The 23,711-nt window shown below is 55.8% G+C and overlaps 8 protein-coding genes across 8 annotated transcripts; 4 read left to right on the top strand and 4 right to left on the bottom strand.

The window, feature by feature from the left end:
- Nucleotides 1-700: 700 nt before the first annotated feature.
- B0H18DRAFT_868753 (general amidase) lies at nt 701-2,817 on the top strand (the record flags this gene model as incomplete). The annotated part of the gene is made up of 9 exons (XM_048039966.1): nt 701-970; nt 1,041-1,200; nt 1,253-1,365; nt 1,421-1,563; nt 1,618-1,991; nt 2,039-2,085; nt 2,134-2,438; nt 2,487-2,629; nt 2,690-2,817. The coding sequence occupies 9 exons, from the start codon at nt 701-703 to the stop codon at nt 2,815-2,817; spliced, it is 1,683 nt and encodes a 560-aa protein (XP_047899316.1).
- Nucleotides 2,818-3,196: 379 nt separating this feature from the next.
- On the top strand, nt 3,197-6,509 carry B0H18DRAFT_976825 (uncharacterized protein). Its single transcript, XM_048044196.1, has 16 exons — nt 3,197-3,430; nt 3,483-3,552; nt 3,610-3,697; nt 3,753-3,781; nt 3,838-3,964; nt 4,018-4,083; nt 4,153-4,300; nt 4,365-4,482; nt 4,537-4,548; nt 4,599-4,613; nt 4,672-4,806; nt 4,944-5,095; nt 5,157-5,296; nt 5,358-5,419; nt 5,478-5,597; nt 5,649-6,509. The coding sequence occupies exons 1-16, from the start codon at nt 3,318-3,320 to the stop codon at nt 6,372-6,374; spliced, it is 2,121 nt and encodes a 706-aa protein (XP_047899315.1). The 5' UTR covers nt 3,197-3,317; the 3' UTR covers nt 6,375-6,509.
- A 398-nt stretch (nt 6,510-6,907) lies between these two features.
- Nucleotides 6,908-11,135, top strand: B0H18DRAFT_1114398 (chitin synthase-domain-containing protein; the record flags this gene model as incomplete). The annotated part of the gene is made up of 18 exons (XM_048033109.1): nt 6,908-8,251; nt 8,303-8,410; nt 8,470-8,769; nt 8,829-8,988; nt 9,045-9,127; nt 9,189-9,211; nt 9,262-9,368; nt 9,428-9,441; nt 9,490-9,765; nt 9,819-9,839; nt 9,890-10,026; nt 10,079-10,230; nt 10,285-10,387; nt 10,441-10,465; nt 10,521-10,757; nt 10,819-10,845; nt 10,906-11,034; nt 11,085-11,135. 18 exons carry the CDS (start codon nt 6,908-6,910, stop codon nt 11,133-11,135), a joined length of 3,297 nt encoding a protein of 1,098 aa, XP_047899314.1.
- Nucleotides 11,136-11,396: 261 nt separating this feature from the next.
- On the bottom strand, nt 11,397-12,744 carry B0H18DRAFT_869033 (uncharacterized protein; the record flags this gene model as incomplete). Its single annotated transcript, XM_048039985.1, has 3 exons — nt 11,397-11,965; nt 12,032-12,499; nt 12,576-12,744. The coding sequence occupies 3 exons, from the start codon at nt 12,742-12,744 to the stop codon at nt 11,397-11,399; spliced, it is 1,206 nt and encodes a 401-aa protein (XP_047899313.1).
- A 400-nt stretch (nt 12,745-13,144) lies between these two features.
- Nucleotides 13,145-14,743, bottom strand: B0H18DRAFT_420235 (uncharacterized protein). The gene is made up of 3 exons (XM_048038017.1): nt 14,496-14,743; nt 13,476-14,429; nt 13,145-13,394 (listed from the first exon to the last, which is right to left on the bottom strand). The coding sequence occupies exons 1-2, from the start codon at nt 14,703-14,705 to the stop codon at nt 13,542-13,544; spliced, it is 1,098 nt and encodes a 365-aa protein (XP_047899312.1). The 5' UTR covers nt 14,706-14,743; the 3' UTR covers nt 13,145-13,394; nt 13,476-13,541.
- Nucleotides 14,744-15,018: 275 nt separating this feature from the next.
- B0H18DRAFT_1114395 (uncharacterized protein) lies at nt 15,019-19,119 on the bottom strand (the record flags this gene model as incomplete). Its single annotated transcript, XM_048033108.1, has 7 exons — nt 15,019-17,699; nt 17,758-17,871; nt 17,922-17,981; nt 18,050-18,291; nt 18,343-18,603; nt 18,832-18,947; nt 18,997-19,119. The coding sequence occupies 7 exons, from the start codon at nt 19,117-19,119 to the stop codon at nt 15,019-15,021; spliced, it is 3,597 nt and encodes a 1,198-aa protein (XP_047899311.1).
- Nucleotides 19,120-19,518: 399 nt separating this feature from the next.
- Nucleotides 19,519-20,996, bottom strand: B0H18DRAFT_1082379 (uncharacterized protein; the record flags this gene model as incomplete). Its single annotated transcript, XM_048031527.1, has 6 exons — nt 19,519-19,632; nt 19,690-20,211; nt 20,264-20,611; nt 20,667-20,746; nt 20,798-20,894; nt 20,955-20,996. 6 exons carry the CDS (start codon nt 20,994-20,996, stop codon nt 19,519-19,521), a joined length of 1,203 nt encoding a protein of 400 aa, XP_047899310.1.
- Nucleotides 20,997-21,151: 155 nt separating this feature from the next.
- B0H18DRAFT_976789 (uncharacterized protein) lies at nt 21,152-23,690 on the top strand. Its single transcript, XM_048044195.1, has 3 exons — nt 21,152-21,246; nt 21,299-22,171; nt 22,258-23,690. The coding sequence occupies exons 2-3, from the start codon at nt 21,301-21,303 to the stop codon at nt 23,577-23,579; spliced, it is 2,193 nt and encodes a 730-aa protein (XP_047899309.1). The 5' UTR covers nt 21,152-21,246; nt 21,299-21,300; the 3' UTR covers nt 23,580-23,690.
- Nucleotides 23,691-23,711: the final 21 nt, after the last annotated feature.

The following is a 23,711-nucleotide window of genomic DNA, read 5'->3' as shown; positions in this document are numbered from 1 at the left end:
TCGTTACTTAACTCATCTAAATTAAGCTCCGGCGCGGAGTACAAACAGGAACAAATAACATAGTGAATAAATGTGCAAATTTTCCTCTTGCCTTTGCTCGTCTGCTACACTCCCCGCGTTGAGTTGGACACGCTGGATGACGACCGCGGCTTGTCTCAGGGAATTTTGGTGAGTACCAAGCTCTCGTATAATACTCTTTTTTTCTTGCAACGACGAGTGTTGTATCTCAACCCACTGGCACCTCTTAGTCGACTCGCTGCACCTTAGGGTTCTGCTCTTCGGTGTATCGCTGACATGAATGGCTTTCTGAGCATTTGATCTCTATTCGTTCGCTCACTGTGACATCTCTTACTCATGACAACTTTCTTGCAGATTTGAGGACTTGCGCTCTCATCGTCCCGGTCCGACGGGAGGCCGCCGTCTTCCCTAATGCCACAGCGATAAGGAGATGACCCTCCTACCCTGTGTCAACCTTGGATCGTGTGCTTGTGTGCCTGTGGTGGGGCTTCGGGAAGGTAGATACGGCTTCAACGTGTGGGACGTCGACTGTATTACATTTGCCTATCAATGCATTGTGCCTCTGGATATTAGGTTCGTGTCTCTGCGCGAGTACACATATCTACATGTACATCTACTGCCTGTCGCTTCCAGGGGGTGTCAACATCTTCATCTTGTCTACACCCATCGGCCTGCATTCGAGATGTCTCAACGCTGGCAGGATTTGGTCGCCGATAAGCGGCTACGTCAACAAGAGTCGATCCCGAAAGAGTGGCTGATATCTACACCACCGGATACAGCACTTGATGTGACCGTCATCCCAGAGGAATGTGGTCTGTTAACGGCGAGGGAACTGGAGATCACCAACACTGTGGATGTCGGCGCGCTGCTGGACAAGCTCGCCTCTGCCGAATGGTCGGCGGTGGAGGTGACCACCGCTTTCTACAAGCGGGCGATCGTCGCACACCAACTTGTAAGCAGTCTGAGGTTGCATGTCTGTTCATATCCTTGCTGATACAGGTGTACTGCGTGGAATGATGTAGGTCAATTGCCTGACTGAGATCTTTGTGGAACGTGCGCTCGCTCGTGCCAAGGAATTGGATGAGCATCTGAAGACGACGGGCAAGGTCGTTGGCCTTTTGCACGGGCTTCCTATCTCGCTGAAGGATCAGCTATGCATCAAAGGCCTAGAAACCACGATGGGTAAGCTGGTTTGTTCGTGGCAACGATACACGCAACTCATCGGGAGTCGTAGGATATGTGTCCTGGATCGGCAAGTATGCCGAGAAGAATGCTACGCTCGTTGATATTCTGTATGACTGTGGGGCTGTTCCGTTTGTACGGACCAATATCCCTCAGACGTTGATGGTGCGCATGCCCTCGTCGGCGTCACTATCCTGACTAACAATGAGGCGATGCGTAGTGGCCAGAAACGTACAATCTGATATTCGGTCGAACAGTCAACCCCGCCAACCGGAACCTTACCTGTGGGGGCTCGTCCGGTGGCGAAGGGGCCTTAATCCACCTGAAGGGTAGTCCTCTCGGTGTTGGTTCGGATATTGGAGGGTACGTGCAGCTGGTTGTCCAAGTGCGCAGACTGTCGAGTAATATCTTCAATAGCTCCATCCGCATACCGGCTCTCTTCAATGGCCTATACAGCTTACGACCATCGTATGGGCGTATACCATACGAAGGTGCTGTCAATTCGATGGTTGGCCAAGACTCTATCCCGTCTGTCCTCGGCCCGCTATCCAATAGCCTGAGCGGTGTGAAGGCATTCATGCAAGCTGTCATCAGTCAAAGCCCGTGGACGAAAGACCCGCTCTGCGTGAGGAAGAAATGGGATGATGAAGCGTACGCGCTTTCTGAACACGGAGGCGGATCGACCCTTTGCTTCGCCATCCTGTGGAATGACGGCATCGTAGTACCGCACCCGCCAGTCATCAGAGCTTTGGAGATGACGCGAGACGCATTACGCGCGGCTGGTCACAAAGGTTTGGATAACGGTTTGGTTTAAAACATGCGACTAACAAGCACATAGTTGTCGATTGGCAACCAATCAAGCACCTTGAACTGACAAACACTATCGTAAGTGACCCCTCTATTTTGTCGTGGCGCTGCCCTCATCAGCATCAGTCTGCCATATGGAAAGCAGGCGCAGCAGAAGATTTCCAAGTTACTACCTCGGAGACTGGCGAACCGATCATCTCAACGATGAGCGTTGTCGAAGGTGTCGGCGAGCCGGACATGTCCGTACGGCCTGACCCGACGGGCATATCTGCGTATGCGCTGTGGCAGATTCAGAAAGCTAGGGCAGATCTTCGGAAGGAGTATCTGGACCACTGGCAGAAGACGGCTGAGATCTCAGGCACTGGTCGACCTGTGGATGCTATCATCTCACCTGGAGCACCCTTCGTAGCCCCTCCGCATGGCAGGAACAAGTAAGTCGTCCTGTAGATCGCTGGAACATACTCTTACGATAGGCATAGTTACTCGAACTATACCAAGGTCCTGAATGCCTTGGACTACCCTGCTGTCACATTCCCAGTGACCAGGGTCGATCTCAGTTTGGACGCGAAGAAGCCTGCCCACCAGTTCCTCAGCGAGACGGATGAAGCAATATACAGTTGGTGTGAGTAAACCCCATCATGGATGGTGCACATGACTACAATGTCACTGACGGTATTCATAGATGAACCTGCGCTCTCTCAGAATGCACCTGTGGCCTTGCAGCTTGTCGGTCGGACGTTGGAGGAAGAGGCGGTGATTGCGATGACCGAGATAGTGGACGCCGCACTCAAGGCGAAGGCGGCATTGTGACTGCTGCATAGCCGTGTCTATCAGGGCGGATTTTTGTACGACGTACTCGGTGCATAGCCTGATGATATTGCGAGTACAATGTTGGGAACTCGGACTTTGTCACGTACCTTGAACGTGATTAGTATCCCGTTCTATTGCCATTCGAAGCTTACTAGTGGTATGATGTGATCCAGTCTTTGTGTAGTAAAATTTGTTTGTGGGGAAACCGTTTGAGTCCTGAGGCCTGAGGCCTGAGGTCGAGAGCTCGCTAGTCATGGACTGAACATGTGTGACGCGTTGACGCGCGGGGTGCAGAACATGACACGGTCACACCACCGCGAACGCACTGGTCGGGACCGTGAAGTAATTGTCACAAACGCCCATGCTAGTGCCAGGCGCCGTTGGCGCAGGCCTTGCTCAAGCCTTGCTGTAGCTGCGCCCTTGCTCTCGACCTGCCTGCTGTCCTATGCAGTCTGGAAACTGATATCTACTTGGGTCGTCATTGACTTGCAAACTTCAATATGTCGGCCAATGACATGCCAAACGAGGCCACTATGACGGCTCCTCCGGAACCATCACAGCAAACTGACAGCCTCCTCAGACGTCTTGCTGGTCCATCCGTCACGAAAGCAGGGTAGGTCGAGGTGCTATCGACTGTTGAGACTTACCCTGATACCTGTCAACAGACTTGCGAAGGACCAGTCCGAGATTAATCGCATAATAGCAGAGGCTTCGAAGGGTTCCAAGTTTTACGAGGTCGGTTGCAATGCACCACGGACGCATTCCTGAAGCTCAAGTACTTGTTGTGTTCAGAATGAGAAACGCAAGGACAAAGAGCTTACAGAGCGCATCGCCCGAATATTGAAACATCGCGACGAAGTCATGAAAGGGGTTGATACTCGTATGTGTGCATTCTGAGCATCGTCGGCCATGACAGTCAACGTGCACGACTGCAGGTAGTGTGGAGCAATCAGTAGACCATCTTGTAAGTTCTCCTTTGGATCGCCATGCCCGGTCGGCCTGACACTTCGCCCTGCCCAGTTAGTCAAGCTGGAAGCACAACGGGACCTCACTCAGATCATCGTGCACGTTGACATGGACGCGTTTTACGCCAACGTCGAGTTACTTGACAATCCAAGCCTCAGGGGTAAGCCTTTCGCCGTAAGTGGTACGCTTCTTCCGTTCAATTGGCGCTCCACCAATCGTTCACATCTCAGGTAGGTAAAGGCGTCCTGACGACCGCCTCGTATGAGGCGCGGAAGTTTGGAGCGCGGTCGGGCATGTCCTGTGCGTCACTTCGTTGAATTGCATAGACCCGACGGGCCTCTGGCTAGAGCTCACCTATGGGCCTTCCAGCCTTCATTGCCAAGAAACTCTGTCCCGAATTGATCCTCGTGGAGACACACTTTGATCGGTACATGGAGATGTCGAAGCGGGTAATGGACGTCTTCAAGCGGTACGATCCCAACATGTGTGCTGCTGGTTGCGATGAAGGCTACCTCAAGTAAGCTCGTTCCCCGAGTTGGTGTCAGTACCCTAAGACCTATATGCCCTTCTTCCTTCTGTAGCATCACTGCCTATTGCGAGGAGCATCGAGTGGACGCAGAGGAATGCGTGCGGGAGATGCGCGAGACAGTGCACCGCGAAACACAATTGACTGTCAGCGCTGGTATTGCGCCGAACAAGGTCAGGCACGCTCTGCGCTCCTTGCCAATTCGCTCTAAATTGTCTTCCATATAGATGCTTGCCAAGGTGATTCTGCATGTCCTCGTTCAGCAGAGTGGCCACCTGACATGACACAGATCTGCTCAGACAAGGTTCATTTCTCCAGTTCCGTGTTTCGGACGAAAGTGGTGTAACGTCGTGCCGCCATAGAACAAGCCGAACGGCCAGTTCAAGCTAGAGTTCAACTCGCGCGCGATCAAGGCTTTCATGCGCGATCTGTCCATCCGCAAAGTACAGGGGGTGGGGCGTGTTAACGAACGCCTGTTGGAGTCGATAGGAATCAAGGTGAGTTTGCCCTGCGCCGCACTCCCCATGTACCCCGTGCGTGTGCGGAGAATGCGCGCGGCTGAAGCACGGCCTACGGTGAAAGTGTTCACTGACGAGCCTTATCATTTTCTCGGGTTCCGTCCATGTTCATGCAGACATGTGGAGACATCTATGCCCATCGTGCAGTGTTGTCATTGATGGATAAGCAATTCGGTCTACACTTTCTGTTGCAAGCCTATCTTGGTATCGCGTCGAACATTGTTCAGCCCGGCACGCGGGAGGAACGCAAGAGCATCGGCGCCGAGCGGTGAGCTAGTCGTGTTGCCAAACTGAAGTTTCCGGGGTACTCATGGCTGGTCCTTGCCCAGTACATTCTCGCCGATCAGTGACAAGGAACAGATCCTTCAGAAACTTGAGGATGTCGCGGCAGAGCTGGAGAGTGATATGAACGAAGGAGGGTGGACTGGGAAAACGGTGACGCTGAAGTACAAATTGGATACATATCAAGGTATGAATGCGAAGCTCTTCGTTCATAACGTCATGACAATGGCCCGCATAATATTCGCCAGTCTTCACGCGTGCGAAGTCATTCGATCGGTGGGTATCGCCAAAGAAGGAGGACTTGTTCGCAGTCAGTGGCCCACTATTACGGGTATCTCGCTCTTCTGACCTCACAACTTGCATTGCAGATAGGGAAGGAGCTCCTGATGCCCGAGTTCCCGCTAAATCTACGACTGATTGGGCTGCGCGTGACAAAGCTGAAGGACCTCAAGGCAGAGGCGGAGAGGAAGGCTTCTGGAATCATGAAGGTAGGCGCCTTGAAATCTTTATGGAGAGATTGAATGAGTTTCCTCCCTTAGTTCTTTGGGGCTGCTGATAGTGGTGGGTCACCGACGAAAAAACAGCGGATTGGTGTCGAGGAACAGCCAGAAGAGACTACACGGTTGCAGGCTTCATTGGAAGACGCGATGCCTGGATATTATGAGGAAGCTGAGGCTGAGGAAGAAAAGGACGATGTGCACTTCGCATTTCCTGTTGCCGAGCGAGATGAAAAGGCTGTGAACCATACAAATTTCTTCGAAGATGAACGCTTTCAGCCGGACAGGCGCTCTGACCACCGCCCCAGGCCACCGAACTCAGCACCTGCACCAACGTCTTCACAATCTTCCTCTTCGAATTTAAAATCCCCTCGACTCGCAGAATCGTGTTCTGTCCGCGCGTCCTCTACTGGCCCTTCGGCTTCTGCCATCACCTCGCGCGGCCATCGGCCAAGTTCTCCCTCTCGCGCGACTTCAACGACAAAGGAATCAAATACGCAGACATGCCCAATATGCACCAAGACTATGGTCACAGACAATGATGGTCTGAATGCGCACATCGACTTCTGCTTGAGCAAAGAGGCTATTCGAGAAGCTCAGGCTGAAAGTCCATCCACCACTACTGTTCTGTCCCATGCCGGTGTGGCCGGCACTTCGAAAGGCTTCAAGCCGAGAAGTATATCCGACATCCTATCTAGCTCTGGTAAGAAACGTGGAACAGCCCCGTCTGGTGCTACAGAAGGATCCACGAGGAAGCGGAGAAAGTGACTGCATGCAGGGAGTTGTATCGTTTCGCGCCTGGTTTGTGGTGACCTATTCCCGTCATGACTATCTTATATGTTGTATCAATGTGTAACTGTATGATCTGAGGGCTATGCGATGAGATCCAGCGACAGTACTCATCTGCGCAGTGAGGGAACCCGGAAAAGCAATGCCAGTGGCGGGGCCCGTGCGATGGACGCGATCACGTGTCTGACGCGCAGAAGTTGAACTCAGTGCGGCGGTTAATGTTGGCCAACATCATCATACAGCTGCTCGTTTGAACGAGCTCGCACACACGCTGCTTGTATTTCTGATGCTCGCTCGCTTTGTTTGCTGTAGCTGAGGAAGTCCTTTCTTTAACCCCTCCGGGCGAGTACAAGTCATCGCAACGCGGACGGCGAAACGACCTGCCTCTGAACCGCGGTGATATCGCGAGGCAAATCCATGTGAGCAATTGAGAGAGACGTTATGCCTTGCTTTTCGGTCTCAATTTTTAAGCAGATAGCGCTCACGTTTACGACAGAACCACTACGACAGTCATGAATCGCAAAGCAGCACCCTCATACGTTCCACTCGATGACGACGACGACGATTATTCACAGCGGCATCAGCAGTATGAGCTACCTTCCAACGTCTCGAGCGATACTCAACGGTATACCTTCAATGATACTGGAATAGCCGCTTCTCCGGCCGAATATCCCTTGGAATACGCCCAGAACTACCAGCCCACGGCCATTGCACCGGCCTTGCGCTATTCTAGGAGTTCACCATCACGCCGACCATCACTTCCACCCGTTCCAGAGGCAACTGAGGAGAATAGCAGCGGAGGCGACAGAGCATCTACTAGGGGCAGCGTGTCTTCAGGATCCACGTACGTTGGGCCCCTGGACGGCGAGCTAAAGGAGAAAGACTATATCCATATCGTCCCCGGGACGGGAAGTGACTATGGTGCGCTCCCAACCATCAAGTCCGGCGAGCCTCTTGAGTGGGACAACGCACAGTTCTCCGGAGAGCGCGACCCCTTCTCCGACTACTCAAACTATAGAGCCATCGCTCCTCAGCACACATCACACACAGCCTACTACTCAGCAGACGGGGACCCTATACAAGACTACGTTCAGGAATCAACTCAGTGGCAGCCCCCCTCCCGGCCCGCGTCAGCTTATAGCTCTGCTGCCACATCCGTCCATGCTGCGCACCCCGACTATCCATTTCAGCAGCAGTCCGACCTGGAGACAAGCTACACAGGATCTCAGAGCGCACTCGACCATTTTCGGCATGATGCTGAGGCTTATGCCTCAGGAACGCACTCGCGTGCGTCCTATCGTCCGCCGCGTTCTCGGTCTCCCACACCCGCAGTGGACGACGAAGACTACCACATCGTCGGCAATGATAGTGTGCACTACACCGGCTACTCGCCACAGCGACACACGCGCTCGCAGACGTACGACGAGGAGCAAGACGTAGGCCATCAGCGCGCATACCAATATGAGGGCGGCACATTCTATGACGAGAAACCATGGCGTGCCACCATTGCTCCTCCAGCTGACCCGGAGAAAACATCGTTGTCGACGACAGGGACGCCCTACACCGAACCCGAGACCCCTACCGACACACGTCACTTCGGGCCTGTGCCCGCAGGGCGCATGGTGCGTCGTCGAAAGACGAAGAAACGGGTGCAACTCACGAACGGAAATCTGGTGATGCAATTGGATGTCCCACCGAAACTCATCATGCCATGGAAGGTCGAGCCGGAGATGAAGCAGGCGCGCTATACAGCGGTGACGTGCGACCCTGACAACTTCGAGAAGAACGGTTATTTCTTGAGACAGAACGAACTGGGTAGGACGACCGAGTTGTTTATCGTCATTACGATGTATAACGTGAGTCGATTGGTCGTTCGAGTACATTATGAACTTGCGAATTCCATGCAGGAAGACGAGGTTCTCTTTTGCAGGACTTTGTATGGCGTGATGCAAAACATCTCGCATCTCTGTTCCAGGAAGAACTCCCGCACATGGGGCCCCGACGCCTGGAAGAAGGTTCGTCTCAGCAACATCATTGTACAACAGTACAACGTCAGCTCATTTGCTACCCACAGGTCGTTGTCTGCATTGTCGCCGACGGAAGGTCCAAGGTGCACCCTCGAGTTCTAGACTGCTTGACGCTACTCGGCGTGTATCAGCCGGGTGCCTACATGCAGAAAGAAGTCAATCACGTACCGACGACGGCGCACTTGTTCGAATACACAACTTCCTTCGGGCTCGACGCGGATCTTCACTTCAAGTACCCTGACAAGGGTGTGGTGCCCACGCAAATTATTTTCTGCATGAAGGCCAAGAACCAGAAGAAAATAAACAGTCACCGGTGGTTTTTCAATGCGTTTGGGTCCTTACTGCAGGTGGGTAAACATCACGCGGGCCTGGTATTCGACTGGTGTTGAAGCTGGACCGCATATAGCCCAATGTTTGTGTACTCTTAGACGTCGGGACGCGACCGGGACCAAAGAGCATATACCACCTATGGAAAGCATTCGACTTGAACTCCAATGTTGCTGGAGCATGTGGCGAGATCGCTGCCTACAAGGGAAAGCGCTGGTCAGCATTGATCAACCCTCTAGGTATGCATTTGTTGGGACCAGCAAATAGAAAAATGTAATGACATGCCGCCCTTCAGTCGCGGCACAGAACTTCGAGTACAAGATCGCCAACATTTTGGATAAACCGACTGAGTCTCTGTTCGGCTACATTAGCGTACTGGTCAGTCAGGGTACAGTCACTGTATGTTTGATTGCTGACCTTACTGTCCGTCATCCACTAGCCTGGCGCATTTTCTGCTTACCGGTTTGTCTGGGTTCGCTCCTACGTTCGGCACTATCTAATTGCTTTTGTAGTTACATCGCATTGCAGAACGACAGGTCTGGTCGGGGACCACTTGCGTCGTATTTCAAGGGAGAAGTTCTCCATGGGCGAGACACCGACATTTTCACGTCAAACATGTGTAAGTCTACTCGGAGATTCTGTGGAGACGGCGATTTACCCTTTCATTGGCTTTCGCAGACCTCGCTGAAGATGTGAGTATGTGTCTCCTTTCATTGCACCTTCGGACTCACAAGGTATAGCGTATTCTATGCTTCGAGCTCGTTGCAAAGGCAAATTCGAGCTGGATCCTCAAATACGTCAAAAGCGCTATCGCAGAGACTGATGTGCCGGATGCACTTCCAGAGTTCATCAGCCAGCGACGCAGATGGCTCAATGGCTCGTTCTTCGCAGCGACGTACGCTATCGCGCATCTTGGCCAGATCTTGCGTTCGGGCCACAGTGTTTGGAGGAAGGTCGTTCTGGTTATGGAGACGATATATAACGTCATCAACCTCATTGCCGCTTGGTTCGCGATTGTGAGTCCGTGTCGTGTCTATGCAGCGGTACTTGACTGACTTGCGCTGGGCAGGGCAACTTCTATTTGTTCTTCGTGGGTCGAGGATTACTCTGGACGGCAACTCCGGTGCTGACTCTCCGTAGATTATTTTGACTTCGTCACTTGAAGCCCCGGCATTCGGTATGGAAGGCATCAAGTACTGGAACGCGGTCGTTCAGTTCGTGATGGGTGCGATTGTCGTGGCCGCGTTCCTGTTCTCTATGGGCAACAAGCCGAAAGCGTAAGTAACAGACCTGCGATGTGATACCGAGGACTTATTCGGCGGCGTTCAGGTCCAAATGGAAGTACCAAACGACGGCCATCTTGCTGGCATTGATGATGGTCTACTTGCTGTTCTGTGCCATCACGTGTGCTGTTAAGGCTGCAAACGGTGGTGGCGTTGCCTACCAGACGATGATATTCAGTGTTATTATCACCTACGGAGGTGAGTGTGGCTCTGTTGGTTGAGAGGGATTAAAGCAAGCTGACGAACGGCCAGTGTATTTTCTGTCGAGCTTGTTCGCGATGGACCCGTGGCACCTCTTCACGAGTTTCATCCCCTACTTGCTGCTGTCTCCTACGTACATCAACCTGCTCAACATGTAAGCCATCACAAGGTCCAAATGAACGTACGGCTCACCGATACTCCAATCAGCTATGCGTTCTCCAACCTAGATGACGTGCGTACCATCACACCGCCTGCAGTCACCAACACATACTGACAGATCAACACAGATCTCCTGGGGCACCAAGCAAGACGCAGAAGTAGAGTCCGACCTCGGCGCGGTCATCCAGAACAGCAACTCGCAGGTGGACATTGAGGTTGTCGACGCTGCGGCGGTGGACGACATCTACAAGGAGGCGCTGGAGAACATCAAGTACAAACGGCCGAGCACGAAGCCGAACGCGGGGAGCAGCCTCGCGGAGCAGGAGCAGACCGCGAAGGACTACTATGCGAACGTCAGGACAAATGTGAGTGGGCTTTCCGCTGACGGGTAGATGGTGGATGGGTGCTGACGGGGCGATGGTGTAGGTGCTCCTGACTTGGGTGCTGTCGAATGTGCGTGCTCCGTGCAGTTCGCGAGACTGGCGGTGATGCTCACTTGGACGATTTGTTCAGGCCGTCTTGTTGTTGGCCATCCTTGGGGGTGGCGACCCAGTCAACACGTTCACGGGCGACAACTCCCTCACCCGGACGAAGGCCTACATGACCTTCATCCTCGCATTCGTCGCTATAACCACCATCGTCGTAAGTCCTTTTCCTGACCAGTATATAATCCCGCTCACCAGCTCCCTCAGCGATTCGCGGGGTCGACGATGTACCTCATCGCGCGGGTCTTCACGGGCTGAAAGGCCCCTCTTCGTCCCATTAACTCAGGACAGCCAAGGACATTCGTATCGTTATAATGTATATCATGTTTCATATTCAGCCGAGGGGCGACAGGCCATCTACGGACTCCTATGGACTCGTACAATTCTCTGTAGTCACACGTGTGTAGGTTACTCGTACAGCTCAGTATATGCACGTCTATGCGTACAACCGTCAGAAGCGGGAGACAATTACGACGAACCGATACGAATCATAAATAGCTCCCCGAAGGTCCCTGGCCCTCAGGAGAACAGGTATTCGTGGAACGACCGACGCGACGGGAGTGCTGAGCGTGGCGGCTCCACGCGGTACATCCTCGCGGGTCGTCTAGCGGGTGAGCGGGAGGGCGACGAAGCAGAGCGTCGCTGACGTTCCCAGACATGCGAGCGGAACGACGCCTGGCGCATGCGCGGGGAGGCCTCCGCGTCCCTCAGCGCGAGTGACCCCACGCGAGCAGCCTCGACCTCGCTGTCTTCCGCATCGGCATCGTCCCCTATCACGGACCACTCGTCCTCGCTCAGCGGCTCGAGGGGCGCCGGAGCGCGGGCGGGCGACCCCGGGGCGGACTCAGCGATGGCGGAGAGGGCGCGCGGGGCAGGGCAAGCGACGAGCTCGACGTCGGAGTCGAGACCAGAGTCAGAGCGGCGGTCGGAGAAGGCGTCGGAGGCGGAGCCAGCGTCGAAGTCGGAGTGCACGGACGACTCGAGGTCCGTCGCGGGCGGGGTGTCGAGCCCGGTGGAGAGGCCGTGCGTCGGGCGGGTGACGTTGGGGCGGAGGAGGTAGGTGAGACGTTGGCCGGAGTTGTCCTTGCCTGTGCGCGAGTGCGAGAGTGCGAGTAAGGATCAGCGTGAGGAGTAGGGGAGAGGGGGAGACGTACTGAAACTGACGACTTCATGGTACCTCGCACAGCAGTGCACGACGTAGCGCGTCCAGGAGTTGTCCTCGATCCACCACACAAGCTGGAGGGGTGTCCGACTGACCTCCTTGACTGTGTCTCCGCTGTCGACCGGCCGCCCTGGAAGGCTTATCTCTGCTGCAGCGTCTGGCTCGAGCATGACGCCTCCGTCGAGCCATGCCAGGATCTCGTCTTCGAGCTCGCGCACGAGCTGCTCTGTGCGCGGTCCTGACTTGCGCAGCTCGCGGCGCATGCCCTTGAGGCTCATCGAGAAGCGACCCGCATTCGCTGAGGCGGGCTCCCGTCCGGGAAGGACGGCGGGCGGGATGGCATTGTTGCGGGGGAGGTAGTTGGGGAGAGGCTGGGGGAAGGTGGACGGATTGTGCGGGGCGACGAGGGCGTAGTCGCGCTTGGAAGGGAGGACGATGTGCGCGTTACCTGCGAAGCGGGCTGGGGTGTGCAGATGCGATCGACACGAGGCAGATGCCCTCAGACCGGGCATGCCCAGGGGAAGCAGCACACGCACCGTTCTCCTTCCGCCTCACCCACCGCTTGCCCTCCTTCTCGTCACGCTTGTTCTTCTTGGGCGCTGCAGGAGCTGCAGAGGACCCACGCAGGTGGCTGGAGTCGCTCCTATGTAGGTGAGCGAACCGATCTGCTATGCCCGGGTTGCGTAGGACCGCAGGAAAGGACATTGGCAGAGGCCCGTCATCCCGAGGACCGGCAGTAGCCTCCACGGAGGTCGGGGCTGGGTGAGCAGCTGCGGGGAGGCCCTCCATGATGGGTGTGCAAGTAGAGAAGCTGAGTGGGAAGAGATAACGGGATTCGCAGGGCTTCCCGACCGTTGAGCTCAAATAAGCTTTCTTCCGGGAGTATGGAAACTATACGGTATGTCGCTGTGGGCGGGAACGACGAGTCAGTCACAGTCAGAGTGCGAGCCACCCGTTGGGCGGGCGTTCCGCCGCGCACATACATCGCCTCAGAAGCTCAGACTCATCCGCTTCCGGTACCCGCGTCGGAACAATACAGCATGACCTGACACCGATACTCTCATAGTCATCCGTAAGTGTACATGTGTATACACCTCTTCGTCTGATGAGTGGAATAGTTAGATCGCCCACATTCTGCGGCTCGTGGTGCACGACCCGCCCCGAATAATCTAAGTGGCAGAGAAATGCCCCCCCTGTGATCTCTCGATCTCCTCAAAGAGATCCTGCGCTGGCCGGACGTACAGCTGCCAGGTCTGTGGCCCAGTCCACTGGCCACGCGCAAGCTCTTGTCTGTATCTCTTTGCCAGTGCAGTAGTGCAACTGACCAGGGGATGCCATAATGAGCGTGGCTGGAACTTGATGCGATAGTAGAAAAAGGCAAGATTCAGGATGTCAGCATCAATATAAACGCGGTTTTATATTGTAGTCGGACTAACCAAGCTGTAACTCGAGTCGCAACGATGCTTTGCTCGGTAACTAGGATGGTGGAACTGCCCGATGGATCATGTCCGCTTGCCCCTGCTACCCGCCCCGCCTGCTGGCAGTTTACGCTTGCGGAACATACCCCCTCCCGCCGGAGAAGCGTCTGCTTCAGGTTTGACTGGAGCTTCCTCGGCCTTGATCTCGACTTTCGCCGCGACATCATCCACTGCTAAGGGTTCCTCCTTGGCTATTGTGGTCATAGTAGGTTCAATTTCCACCGGCTCCGCCTGGCCCTCTCGCGCAACAGTGGACTCGCCAGAAGGAGCGGCTAGTTCTGAGTTTGGTGGCTCGTTCGCCTTGCTTTCTCCTGGACGATTCCAGCCTCTCGCAAACCAGCTCGGCTTCTCCGTCGCAATCGTACTGCCTGCACCGACCGCCGTCCATGTACCAATAGCAGCGGGCCCATTCTCTGCCGCCGCACCAGGTAGGGCCTCGTCAGCCGGCTCTTCCTTCTTCTTCACCTTGATCGGTATCGTGCCTGGGTCGTAAATTTCCCCCAGACCGACCCCAACTGTCCGTCTGCGCAGCTTGAAAGTCCTTGTGTCTTCATTATCCGGGATCGCCTCCGCCTCGCGCTTCATCCCCGTGCTCGGGCCCGGCTCAGGTACCGCAGCTCCAGCGTGCACTGCCCCCGCCTCAGGCTCGGCGGAAGACTCGACGATGGTGATGACCTCCCAGTCGCCCGCGACGCCCTGCGTGCGCCGCCGCTCCGCTTCGGCCTTGCGTCGCTCCTCGTCGGGGTCCGTGATTCCTAGAGACTCTGCCGTAGTATAGTCTGCGTACGGGTTCGAAGGTCTGGGGACAGGCTTCTTCGCCTCGGGCGTAGGCCGCGCAGCGACGGATGTGCTGCTGCTTCCGGGCTTGACCAAGCCCGCGCCCACGTCCCTCGCGTACGCTGCTTGCGCTGCCTAACCAGCCCCACAGAAAGTCAACATCGCACACATACGCACGCGCACGCTTGTCTAGCGACGCACCTGCTCGACCCGCGCCATCTCCCGCTTCTCCTCCTCCGAGTCATGCTTCCGCCGCTCGCCCTCCTTGTACAGCCCGCGCACGAACCGCTCGACGTTGCCCTTGTGCCGCAGGCCGGTCTCGTGCTGCCGCCGCGAGGGGGCGTCATCTGCGATGTAGATGTTGCAGTACTTGCAGAAGTACTTCTTGTGCGCGACCCAGTATTCGGACATGGTGGTGGCGGGTAGAGGGTGGACGCATGAGGTCACGGGTGCAACAAGATGGGCATGGTTCGAACTTCGGGCATAGAGTCTAAGCGCTGAACCAGCTTGAACGGACCGTCACGCGTCACGTCCAAGCTCCAAGCTCCAAGTCTGACTGAGTAACTGAAGGATTACCAGCGTGAAGATGGGGGACAGCTTCAGAGATATTACTGTATTGCGCGGCACAGACGGAGAGATTTCGAGAATGACAGCAGGGGTACACAGCAACATTACAGCGAATGAATAATGATAAGAGCACAAAACCACATTGGCAGCCGCAAAGTCATCCACGACCCTGCTTCGATCGTGCCTCCTGCTTCAGCTTGTGCCTAGCTCTGCCCGTGGTTCTGAGAATCTCTTGGAACATGGACCAGGTCACAAGCGGGGGGCCGCCTTCTTCGACCGACATGTCAAAGTCGACCTCGTAGCCACCGAGGAGTCGTTGTGGCCGAGGTGCTGCGGCCTCTCTTGACGGCCCTGCCTTGGTCTTGACCACAGAAGAGGATGAGCCGGCCGACGTTGGAGGGATCCGTGTAGAGGCAGTGGACACAGGGGTCTGCTTCGGAGCCTCCATTGTGCCCTTCGGTATACTGCGTCTCGCAAGGACACGCGTGGCTTGTTTCGTGGGCGGACCAGGCTCAGCAGGCCGACTCCGGTCGCCCAATCTTGATACCGGACGAGCATCAGCACGGACATCCCTGGTACGATTGTCTCGCACGGAGGGCGTAGTGTCTGCGGAGCCACGAGACTTCATCTTCGCCTTCGAGATAGAAGCTGAGGACGATCGTCCCGAACCAGAATTGAAGGTCACATATTTGATTTCGATGGGCGTCGAACCCCCAGGAGATAGCTGCCTCACCATCCTCACGTCGGGCTTCGCAGAGGTGCTTTTGTCAGGACTGGCTGAGCGTCCTGAATCGGATCGCTTCTTCCGAATCGGTTGGATAGAAGACACAATGGATGCGCTCCGCCGCAGGTCAATATGCTTGGTCAATGTGGAGGGTCCCGCTGCGGGTTGGCGGTCCAATTTGGGAGCGGGGGGTGCGGAGTCGGGTCCTTTGGGACAAGGTGCACTATTGGTACTCTTCCCAATCGTGAGCTGAGGTGCCGAATTCTGGCTGACTTCCTCCACCCAGCCAGCAGTACGAGCAGCAGCAGTAGATGTCTTCCGTCTCTTGGGAGGGGGTTCGTCGGGTTCTGAGCCAGATGACACACTGATCGCCCGCTTTGATGGTTTGGTACGGGGTGTAGGAACTGGTTTGGAGGTCGTATTGTCTGACTGTGCATACGTCGGTTTCCGCTTGAAGGCAGGCATTTCCCAGGCGGCCGGATCGTGAGTCGGTAGCGGTGGCTTGTCCACTCGTGTTCGGTCAGAGGAGCCAGTGTCGACCACTCCGGTTGCAGGTACCGTCGGAGAGCCAGACCTGCGCGTGTCACGAACAGGTGTGGTAGGACCGTTAGGCGTGGACTGCGTGCGTAGGGATTTTCTTCGGCGCGCAGCTTGGGTCGGCAAGGATATCTGGGACGCATGGAACGAATATTCACTCATGAAGACGTCGGGGCTGGAGGGAGGGAGTGGTAAATGCGAGCTGTGACTGTGGGCGAGCGACATGGCGCTTCCTTCCGTACGGCTGATTTGTCGAGGAGCTACAGAGGATTGCTTCCGGCTGGGAGTAACGGGAGGCATGACTATTGTTGACGACATTTGGCGGGTGCGCTCGCGAACTTTCTGTACCGTCGATCCTGTGGTGTGTTTGACCGTGTACCTGTCGACCATCGCTTTAGTCCTCTCGTCATCCGAGTCAAGCGGATGAGAATGGCGTGAAGCGCCCCCTGAACCAGCGGCGGATTCCAATTCGTCTTGCTCGTCACCGGTATTCTCCTGTTCCGTTTCGCTCTCGCTATCCGGAACCACTTGCTGAGATGGTATGAAGGGCTTGGACCGAATTCGAGCCGGTGGTGGCTTCGCGGAGATGAGATTCCTCTTCTCGTCAGCCTTTTCGGGGTAGATTCCCGGATCAGGAGCATCATCCGCCACCAACGCCGGGGGATTGGACGGTCGAGCGTCGTCTGTAGACTGAGGACGATCCACGACCTTCTTCGACTGCTCCGCGATGGCCACATTTGGAGACACGGGCTCTCTGACTGCCTCTTCAACGGCCGCTGTGACCTCGTTCCGCAGTTGAGATTGCCGCGAACCTTGGGATTTCGGATCCGACTTCGAACCCTGCGATTCAGACGCGTATGATAGCGACTGCTGCGAGCGTTGTGGCTCCTTCTGGTCTTGACTCTTCTCTTGCGACGAGTTGTCCTGTTGCGATGGCTGAGAGAAAGGTTGATCTTGCGATAGCGAAGCAGAAGTATCTGAGTTTGGTACAAGAATCCGACCAGGACCAGACACGTTCGGATCGGGGGAGAGGGGATTGTAAATGGGGCGAGGTACTCGGCGTAGGTGAGGTGGACGGGAAGCAGCGATAGGTGGGGCACTAGAGAAGGGAGCAGCTAAAGGGGTCTCCATGACCGCGGAGACTGACACTTCTTGCGCAGTTGAGGGAAACGGCGGCGAAGATGAAGAGGGCACAGGACGAGGTCGTTGAGCAGGCGTTGGAGCACTCAAGTAGGAAGATGTAGGCTCGGGAGCTGCAACAGCATTAGAGGAAGCAGGAACGCCCGTCTGGGCTGTCCTTGGTACAGGCGAGCCATTATCGTCTTGTGAAGAAGGGAGGACTTGGAAGGGATCTCTGCTTGGTGGCAATGGTGATGAATTGTTGGGACGGACGGAGGCTACATCGTCCTCAGACTCTTCGTCGATCGCTGCTAGACTCGCAGCGTCCGTTCGGGGACTTCCTCGATTGGACGGCGACCAATGAGATGGGGTGGCAGGCAGCGGTTCCTCTGGTAGCTCAGAGTGACGGAAGTCAGGACTGTCTGGCTCACTCGACTCGAGGTCCAACGCGTCGCGCCCTACCTCGTAGTGCGGAGTTAAGTGAGTCAGGTCATTCAACATAGTATGAGTGCTTACGACGACGTTTCCGAGGAGGCGTCCTTATACGCGACGACGGTGTGGGTGCATCGCTAACATTGTCACCTGTGGACTCCGATCGGCCAGAGTCGCTAACTGTGGTTGTCAGGTTGACTGTAAGTGGTTAGCTCCTATTGAAAGACCAAGCATCTGACTGTACTGACAAGATAGCGTCCGGAGCTTCTCCTTGACATCTTCAGGAACTGGCATATATTTCTTGCTGGCTTGAAACGGCTACAAGGGGGTAAGCACGAAGCCTGCACTGCTCAAGGGGTACATGCCTTCCATTTACGCTCATAAGCTTCCTTTGGGTCAAGTTTCGTCTCGACGCGCACAGAATCCGGTCGTTGGACAGTCGTAACAACCAGGGGCTTGATAACTGTCTTTCTGGCCGCAAGCGTGATTTTCCGTGGGATCGCCTTCGGAGCCGCCTCGTTATGCGAAGCACCTTCCGTAGCGTCTTGCACATCTTTGGCCTGTTCGTTTGCGTCGGCATTCTGCAGTTGTGCTGCTTTCCGTTGCTTGAGTACGTTACTTCGTGGCACGTCAGCTTACTGAGATGGGCAGTCCAAGTCTTATGCGTACCCAGCACCTCCGCCCTGCCGCAAGCCCTGGACCCACTCAGAAATATCCGAGTGTAGTTCAATGGCTTTGGGACTTCCCCACATAGGCTCGTTGAACGCCCCCGACAGGCCGAAGTCATTGACCTCTAGACAGACGTGGACGCTATTTGACATGCCCTTGTCCCACCCCAGCGGAATACGACTGCAGAATGGGCGGAATTGTTTGATGATGATCATAGCTGTCCGGTACTCCGTGAGTTTTCTCCCTGAGAACAGAGGATTTCTACGAAAGTAATGTGCAAGCAAGTCAGCAAATGCAAACGAGCCAGAACAGAGAAGGCGGCCAAAACTGTGAGAACGAAGACGAACACCCAACCACACCCAACCTGAACAACTCAGACCACAGTGATGCAGACGGCAATTCTACCAGATGGTCTCAATATCACGAGATGAAGTGAGATATATATGTGGGTGAAATTACAATGTTGTTACTGAGAGATGACAGACGTACTGCCTGAAGGACTTCACGGCCTCCTTAGAGAACCGAACATAGACAGAGTGGACCTTGTCAGATATGATCGCCCATATGAAGACTTCCTCGTCGTCATCTCTAGGGTATGTCAACCACTATAGTATCCATGAGAGACAGCACGTAATGAGTTGGTCAAATGCTCACCTGTAGTAACTGTGCCCTGCGACCTTTCGTCTCCAATCCGACAGAAACTAGGCTGCCGCCATGTTGCTCAGCTGCCTGAAGAAGATAGTCGTGAATCCATGGTGCACGGATCGAGCTAGACATCGGGTAAACGTTTGGCAAGACGTTCTATAGCAACATGAGTCGTTAGAAGCAGGTAGAAGTCGCGCTCGAGCCTCGCCGTTAGCAAGAGCTGCACGACGCGTCCGGCCACGGTCGCGGGTCGTGTCGCTCACGTGACGAAGACGTACGCGAAGAGTGCACCCCCAGGGACCTCTGGAGTCTGCGATCCTATCCACAACTCACAATCAACACCAAAGCCGTACAACGACCGTCTGAACATGTCGAATGCCTTTCAAATGACACCCCGGTATACATATCAGCTCGTAATCAGCGTTAGACGAATGCTCTGGAAGTGATACAATTCACGAGAAGAGTCGGTACGAATAATACGTATACATGCATGTACAATCTTAGGAGCTACTTCCAATCCCTGCCAACCTTTTACGAGTCTTCGAAATTGCTGTCGAAGAGATAATTTGCCGCGAGTTCCTCGTTCTTATCACACGCGAAGTATGCCTCGATGACCGCCTGACGGGGGAAGCCGAGTGCCTCCAGCTGCAGATACAACTATGTCAGTACGTAGCAACGATGGCAGTTTTATTGAGCACGTACGCGTTGGATCGCCGCCTGCTCATCCTCCGTGATCTGAATCACGTTCGCACCAGGAGGAATGCCACCCTCATCGTCGCCGAAGTCACCACCGAGACCTTCTCCACCCAACAGCTGCAGCAACGCCTCAGGGTTGTTCGCAAAGAGCTGGGCGAGTTGTGGGTTCGACGCAGCGAGTTGCTGGATTAACGGTTGCGCAAGCGCAGGGTTCTGAGCGATCAGATCGCGCAGCTGCTGGACTTGAGGGTTGTTGATCAGCGCGTCCAAGCTGAGCCCAGGCGCACCACCACCTACACCAGCAGCAGCCGCTGGGTGATGTTGCTGTTGCTGTTGTTGTTGCTGCTGCTGCTGCTGGGCGAGCTGAAATAGGTTCTGAGGCTGGTTCGAAGCGGGGGCGGGGGCCACAGGAGCCGCTCCAGGAGCTGCCGCTGGAGCAGGTACGGCGGGGGCATTACCACCAGCTGCCTCCGGCGCACCGCCCTGGGGTGTGCCCGCCGCAGCCGCCTCAAGATGTGCCGGGATACCCTGGCGGGAATGCTTAGCAGGTGATGGGCAGCGGACAGACAATAAGACCTACGTTGAACAGGTACTCGACTGCTCGGTCGGGGTTGTTAAAACTAGCCCGCAGCGCGCGCATTACCTGCTCCCGCTCGAAACCCATCTCCATCATGTTGTTGATGGTAGATTGGAGCACTTCACCGGTCAAGAACGAGTTCGAGTCAGAGAAGGCGCGTTCCGTAGCTGATGTAGCAGCGGGCGCAGGCTGCGCTGGTGATAGAAGAGGCGCGTTGGGTGGCTGGGGCGCGGCAGGAGTCGACGATGCAGGCGCGGGGGATGGTGCTGCAGGAGCAGGGGCAGCGGGAGCCGGGCTTGAAGCCGCAGCAGAGCTGGTCGAGGCGGCAGGGGCAGCAGGGGTGGCTTTGGGCTAAGCGGGGCTAAGTACTATTCGACCTTGCGTCATGATGTAGAGTGAGACACACCTTCGACACCATAAGCACCAAGAAGTCCTTCTCCTTGATCTCGCATGCTTCCACTGTCTTTGAATCTGGGAGGATCTTACCTGCGGCGCGCCCTTCAGTCATCTATGCGCGTGACGGCGCATCGTACTTACCAGAGTAAATCAGCTTCTGCGTCTCGATACCATGTCCTTGACTTTGCTCGATCTTCTTCTTCAGGTCCACCACCGTGTCCGTGCCTTCCGCATCGATCTAGAGCAAAGCACCGCGTTTGCGATGCGCATCGACCACTAGCTCGAGTCAGGTGCGCACCTGGAAGACCTTCTGCTGAAGAGTTTTCACAGTGATCTTCATCGTGATGGTTGTGGTGAGTGGGAAGAGATGAAGACAGCCCGGACGCGGACAAGGCGGAGCGTATTGCTGAGGCGCCCAAAGGTTACGCGTCCTCACGTGCGTGCATTGGAGTACTGGCTGCCCGATCGGGCAGTCGCGCCCGAGCCTGCTCGCTGCAGGCCTCCAGCTGCCCCGAACTGCTCCTCCACACACAAGTGAGGCTCTCGCGCCCCCAGCTGGCAGACGTCGGCGTCGACTAGTGGACCCATCGGTGAGTGCGACCTGCTTCTTTCCTTCACGCGCACACTACAGCTGGACTACAGTCATGGACAACGAACCCGGCGACGAGTACACAAGGCGCATTGCGACGTACATCAGGACGCACGAGCAGGGACTCGCTGCAGCTGCCATCCCCCGGAGACGACGCGGCAAGCCCGCAGCAGCAGAGCCCTCTGTCTTTAATCCTCTCGGCTGGTTCGCGTCCGACAATGCTGCTCCCTCCACCGCAAAGCCTGTCATACTGTCATTCGACATCCACCATCTATTCTACCTCCTGATGCGTCTCGAAGCGCTGGGGATAGATGTAGGATCCCTGGACGTTCAGGTCGACAGCCCGTCACGACCCATGAACTATATCAATATCTTCCCCAGTTCTGACAAGTCAGACGCCCTCTCCCTCATGTCCTTCCGCTCATCGCTCTCTGTTGTCTCCAAGCTGTCTCTCGGGGCAGGCTGGTTCCGTACGCCGCCGCCAACTTTGGACGCGGAGCTGAAGTACATCTACAGTAGCTTCACGAAGCTGCCCGCGCTGTCACTTCGCGCGCCAGAAGCGAAGCTCATCGCCGAGCTCGCCACGGAGGCTCCGAACGAGAACGCGCTGCCTATGGACGCCTTCAAGTGTCTGCAGACGCTGCAGTGCATCGACATCGATCCAAGGACGTTGCTCGGCTGGGACCGGTTGGCGGAGAGTCTATTGAGCCTGTCGATCAAGAACAGCGGTTTGGAGGATGTATCGGACATATTCATCGGTGCAGTGCTGGATGACCAGGCTAGGAGAGAAGGGCGGGTGAAGGACTCAAGGACCAGGAGACTACCGAGGAGCCTTTCACGTCCACAGTCGTTCTATGGCGGCTCTCGGCTACCCGAGTCAGTTCCGGAGGACGCAGAGGAAGAGGAAGATGGTTCACCGCAGTCTAGTCCGGAAGAGCCCCCATCCAACCTTGAGCAGGGCCTATTACCTTCTAACGACTCTCAGCAGCCGACTCCCGAATCCACACCGAAGCCACTCAGCCCATCGAACTGCCTTCGCTGAAGTGGGCGTTCCTACGGCACCTATCTCTCGCGGACAACGCACTTACCTTCCTGCCGACGTCTCCCCTCCCCTACCTTACCTCGCTAACTCACCTAGACCTATCATCCAATCTGCTTGTGTCCGTTCCTCCCGGCCTCCAATCGTTATATAACCTCACATCCCTGAACTTATCCGACAACATGATCGACTCTGTGCTGGGCATTTACACCGTGCTCGGTCAAGTGTTGTACCTCAATCTGTCGAAGAACAGGCTCGAATCGATATGCGGCCTCGAGCGATTACTCGCGCTCGAGCGGGTGGACCTGCGCCACAACATCATCGAGGAGAGCGCGGAAGTCGGGCGATTGGCAGCCCTTCCAAACATCACCGAGGTTTGGATCGAAGGCAATCCGTTCACGGAAATCGAGGAGGGCTACAGGATCCGGTGCTTCGACCACTTTACCAAGGAGGGGAAGAGCGTCCTCCTGGACGGGGCATCGCCGAGCTTCTACGAGAAGATGTACTTGACGTCGCCGCCGTCACAGCAGATGACCTCCTCGCGACCGCCATCTGTCGCATATACCCCTCCAGTCGTGGCGGTGGGCAGCCCTGTTCGGAACGGTGCCTCTCCGATGACTGCCAGCCCACAGCAAGGCCCTTCATCACATTCTTCCCCTCCGTCCAATGGGGCATCGCCGCACATTGCTGCGGTGAACGCAAGGGGACGCCGCAAGAAGAACAAGAGGATCGTTGACCTCGATGGAGATCACAGCATGAGCGATGCTGGCAGCTCTAGGACCGCTTCACAGGCCCGTGTAGGCTCAGAGGTTGGAGGACGCGCAGACAAGACACGGAGTCCTAAATCAGCGAAGGCGCCACTACCCTCAGCCCCAGAGCCATCTGCTCCAGCTGGACCCAGAGTGGGCGGCGATCTGTCGATATATCCGGCTGCGGCCCCCGTTGCCCCTGCTGTTGTCCGTCCAACACCCAAGACGCGGCATAGCCGAAATCACACGGAGCATGCTCCGTCGTCCTTCGCGACGTCGGATGACACAGACAACGCTCTGCAGCGAGGGGGATCTCTACGCAAGGCTGGTACGATGTCGCGCTCGGCCAAGCGGCGCTCGCGCGTCTCCGCGTCGATGTATCAGCCTGCGGCGGACAGCGCAGAGGAGGCGGGCCAGTTCAAGGAGGCAGATGCGTTCCGGGCTCGAATAGAGGCACTCCGGTCTGATATGGGTGACGGATGGCTGAAGGTGTTCAATCAGTCGCAACTCAGCTCGCCGCCACCGACCGGGGTCCCCTCTGGATAGCACTGGCAGTATTTTTTGTCGGTCTTGTACCATACCTCGACTTCTAGGATATCGTGTACTATTTTATGCTCTCTGTATAGGTGCTTATAATGATGATTTTGCATGCTGAAACGGGCGCGTGATGGGCTGATG

Source organism: Fomitopsis serialis, assembly GCF_022376445.1.
Source record: "Fomitopsis serialis strain Sig1Antser10 chromosome Unknown B0H18scaffold_4, whole genome shotgun sequence".
NCBI classification, from domain to species: Eukaryota; Fungi; Basidiomycota; class Agaricomycetes; order Polyporales; family Fomitopsidaceae; genus Fomitopsis; species Fomitopsis serialis.
This window is presented reverse-complemented; position numbering and strand designations above follow the sequence as displayed.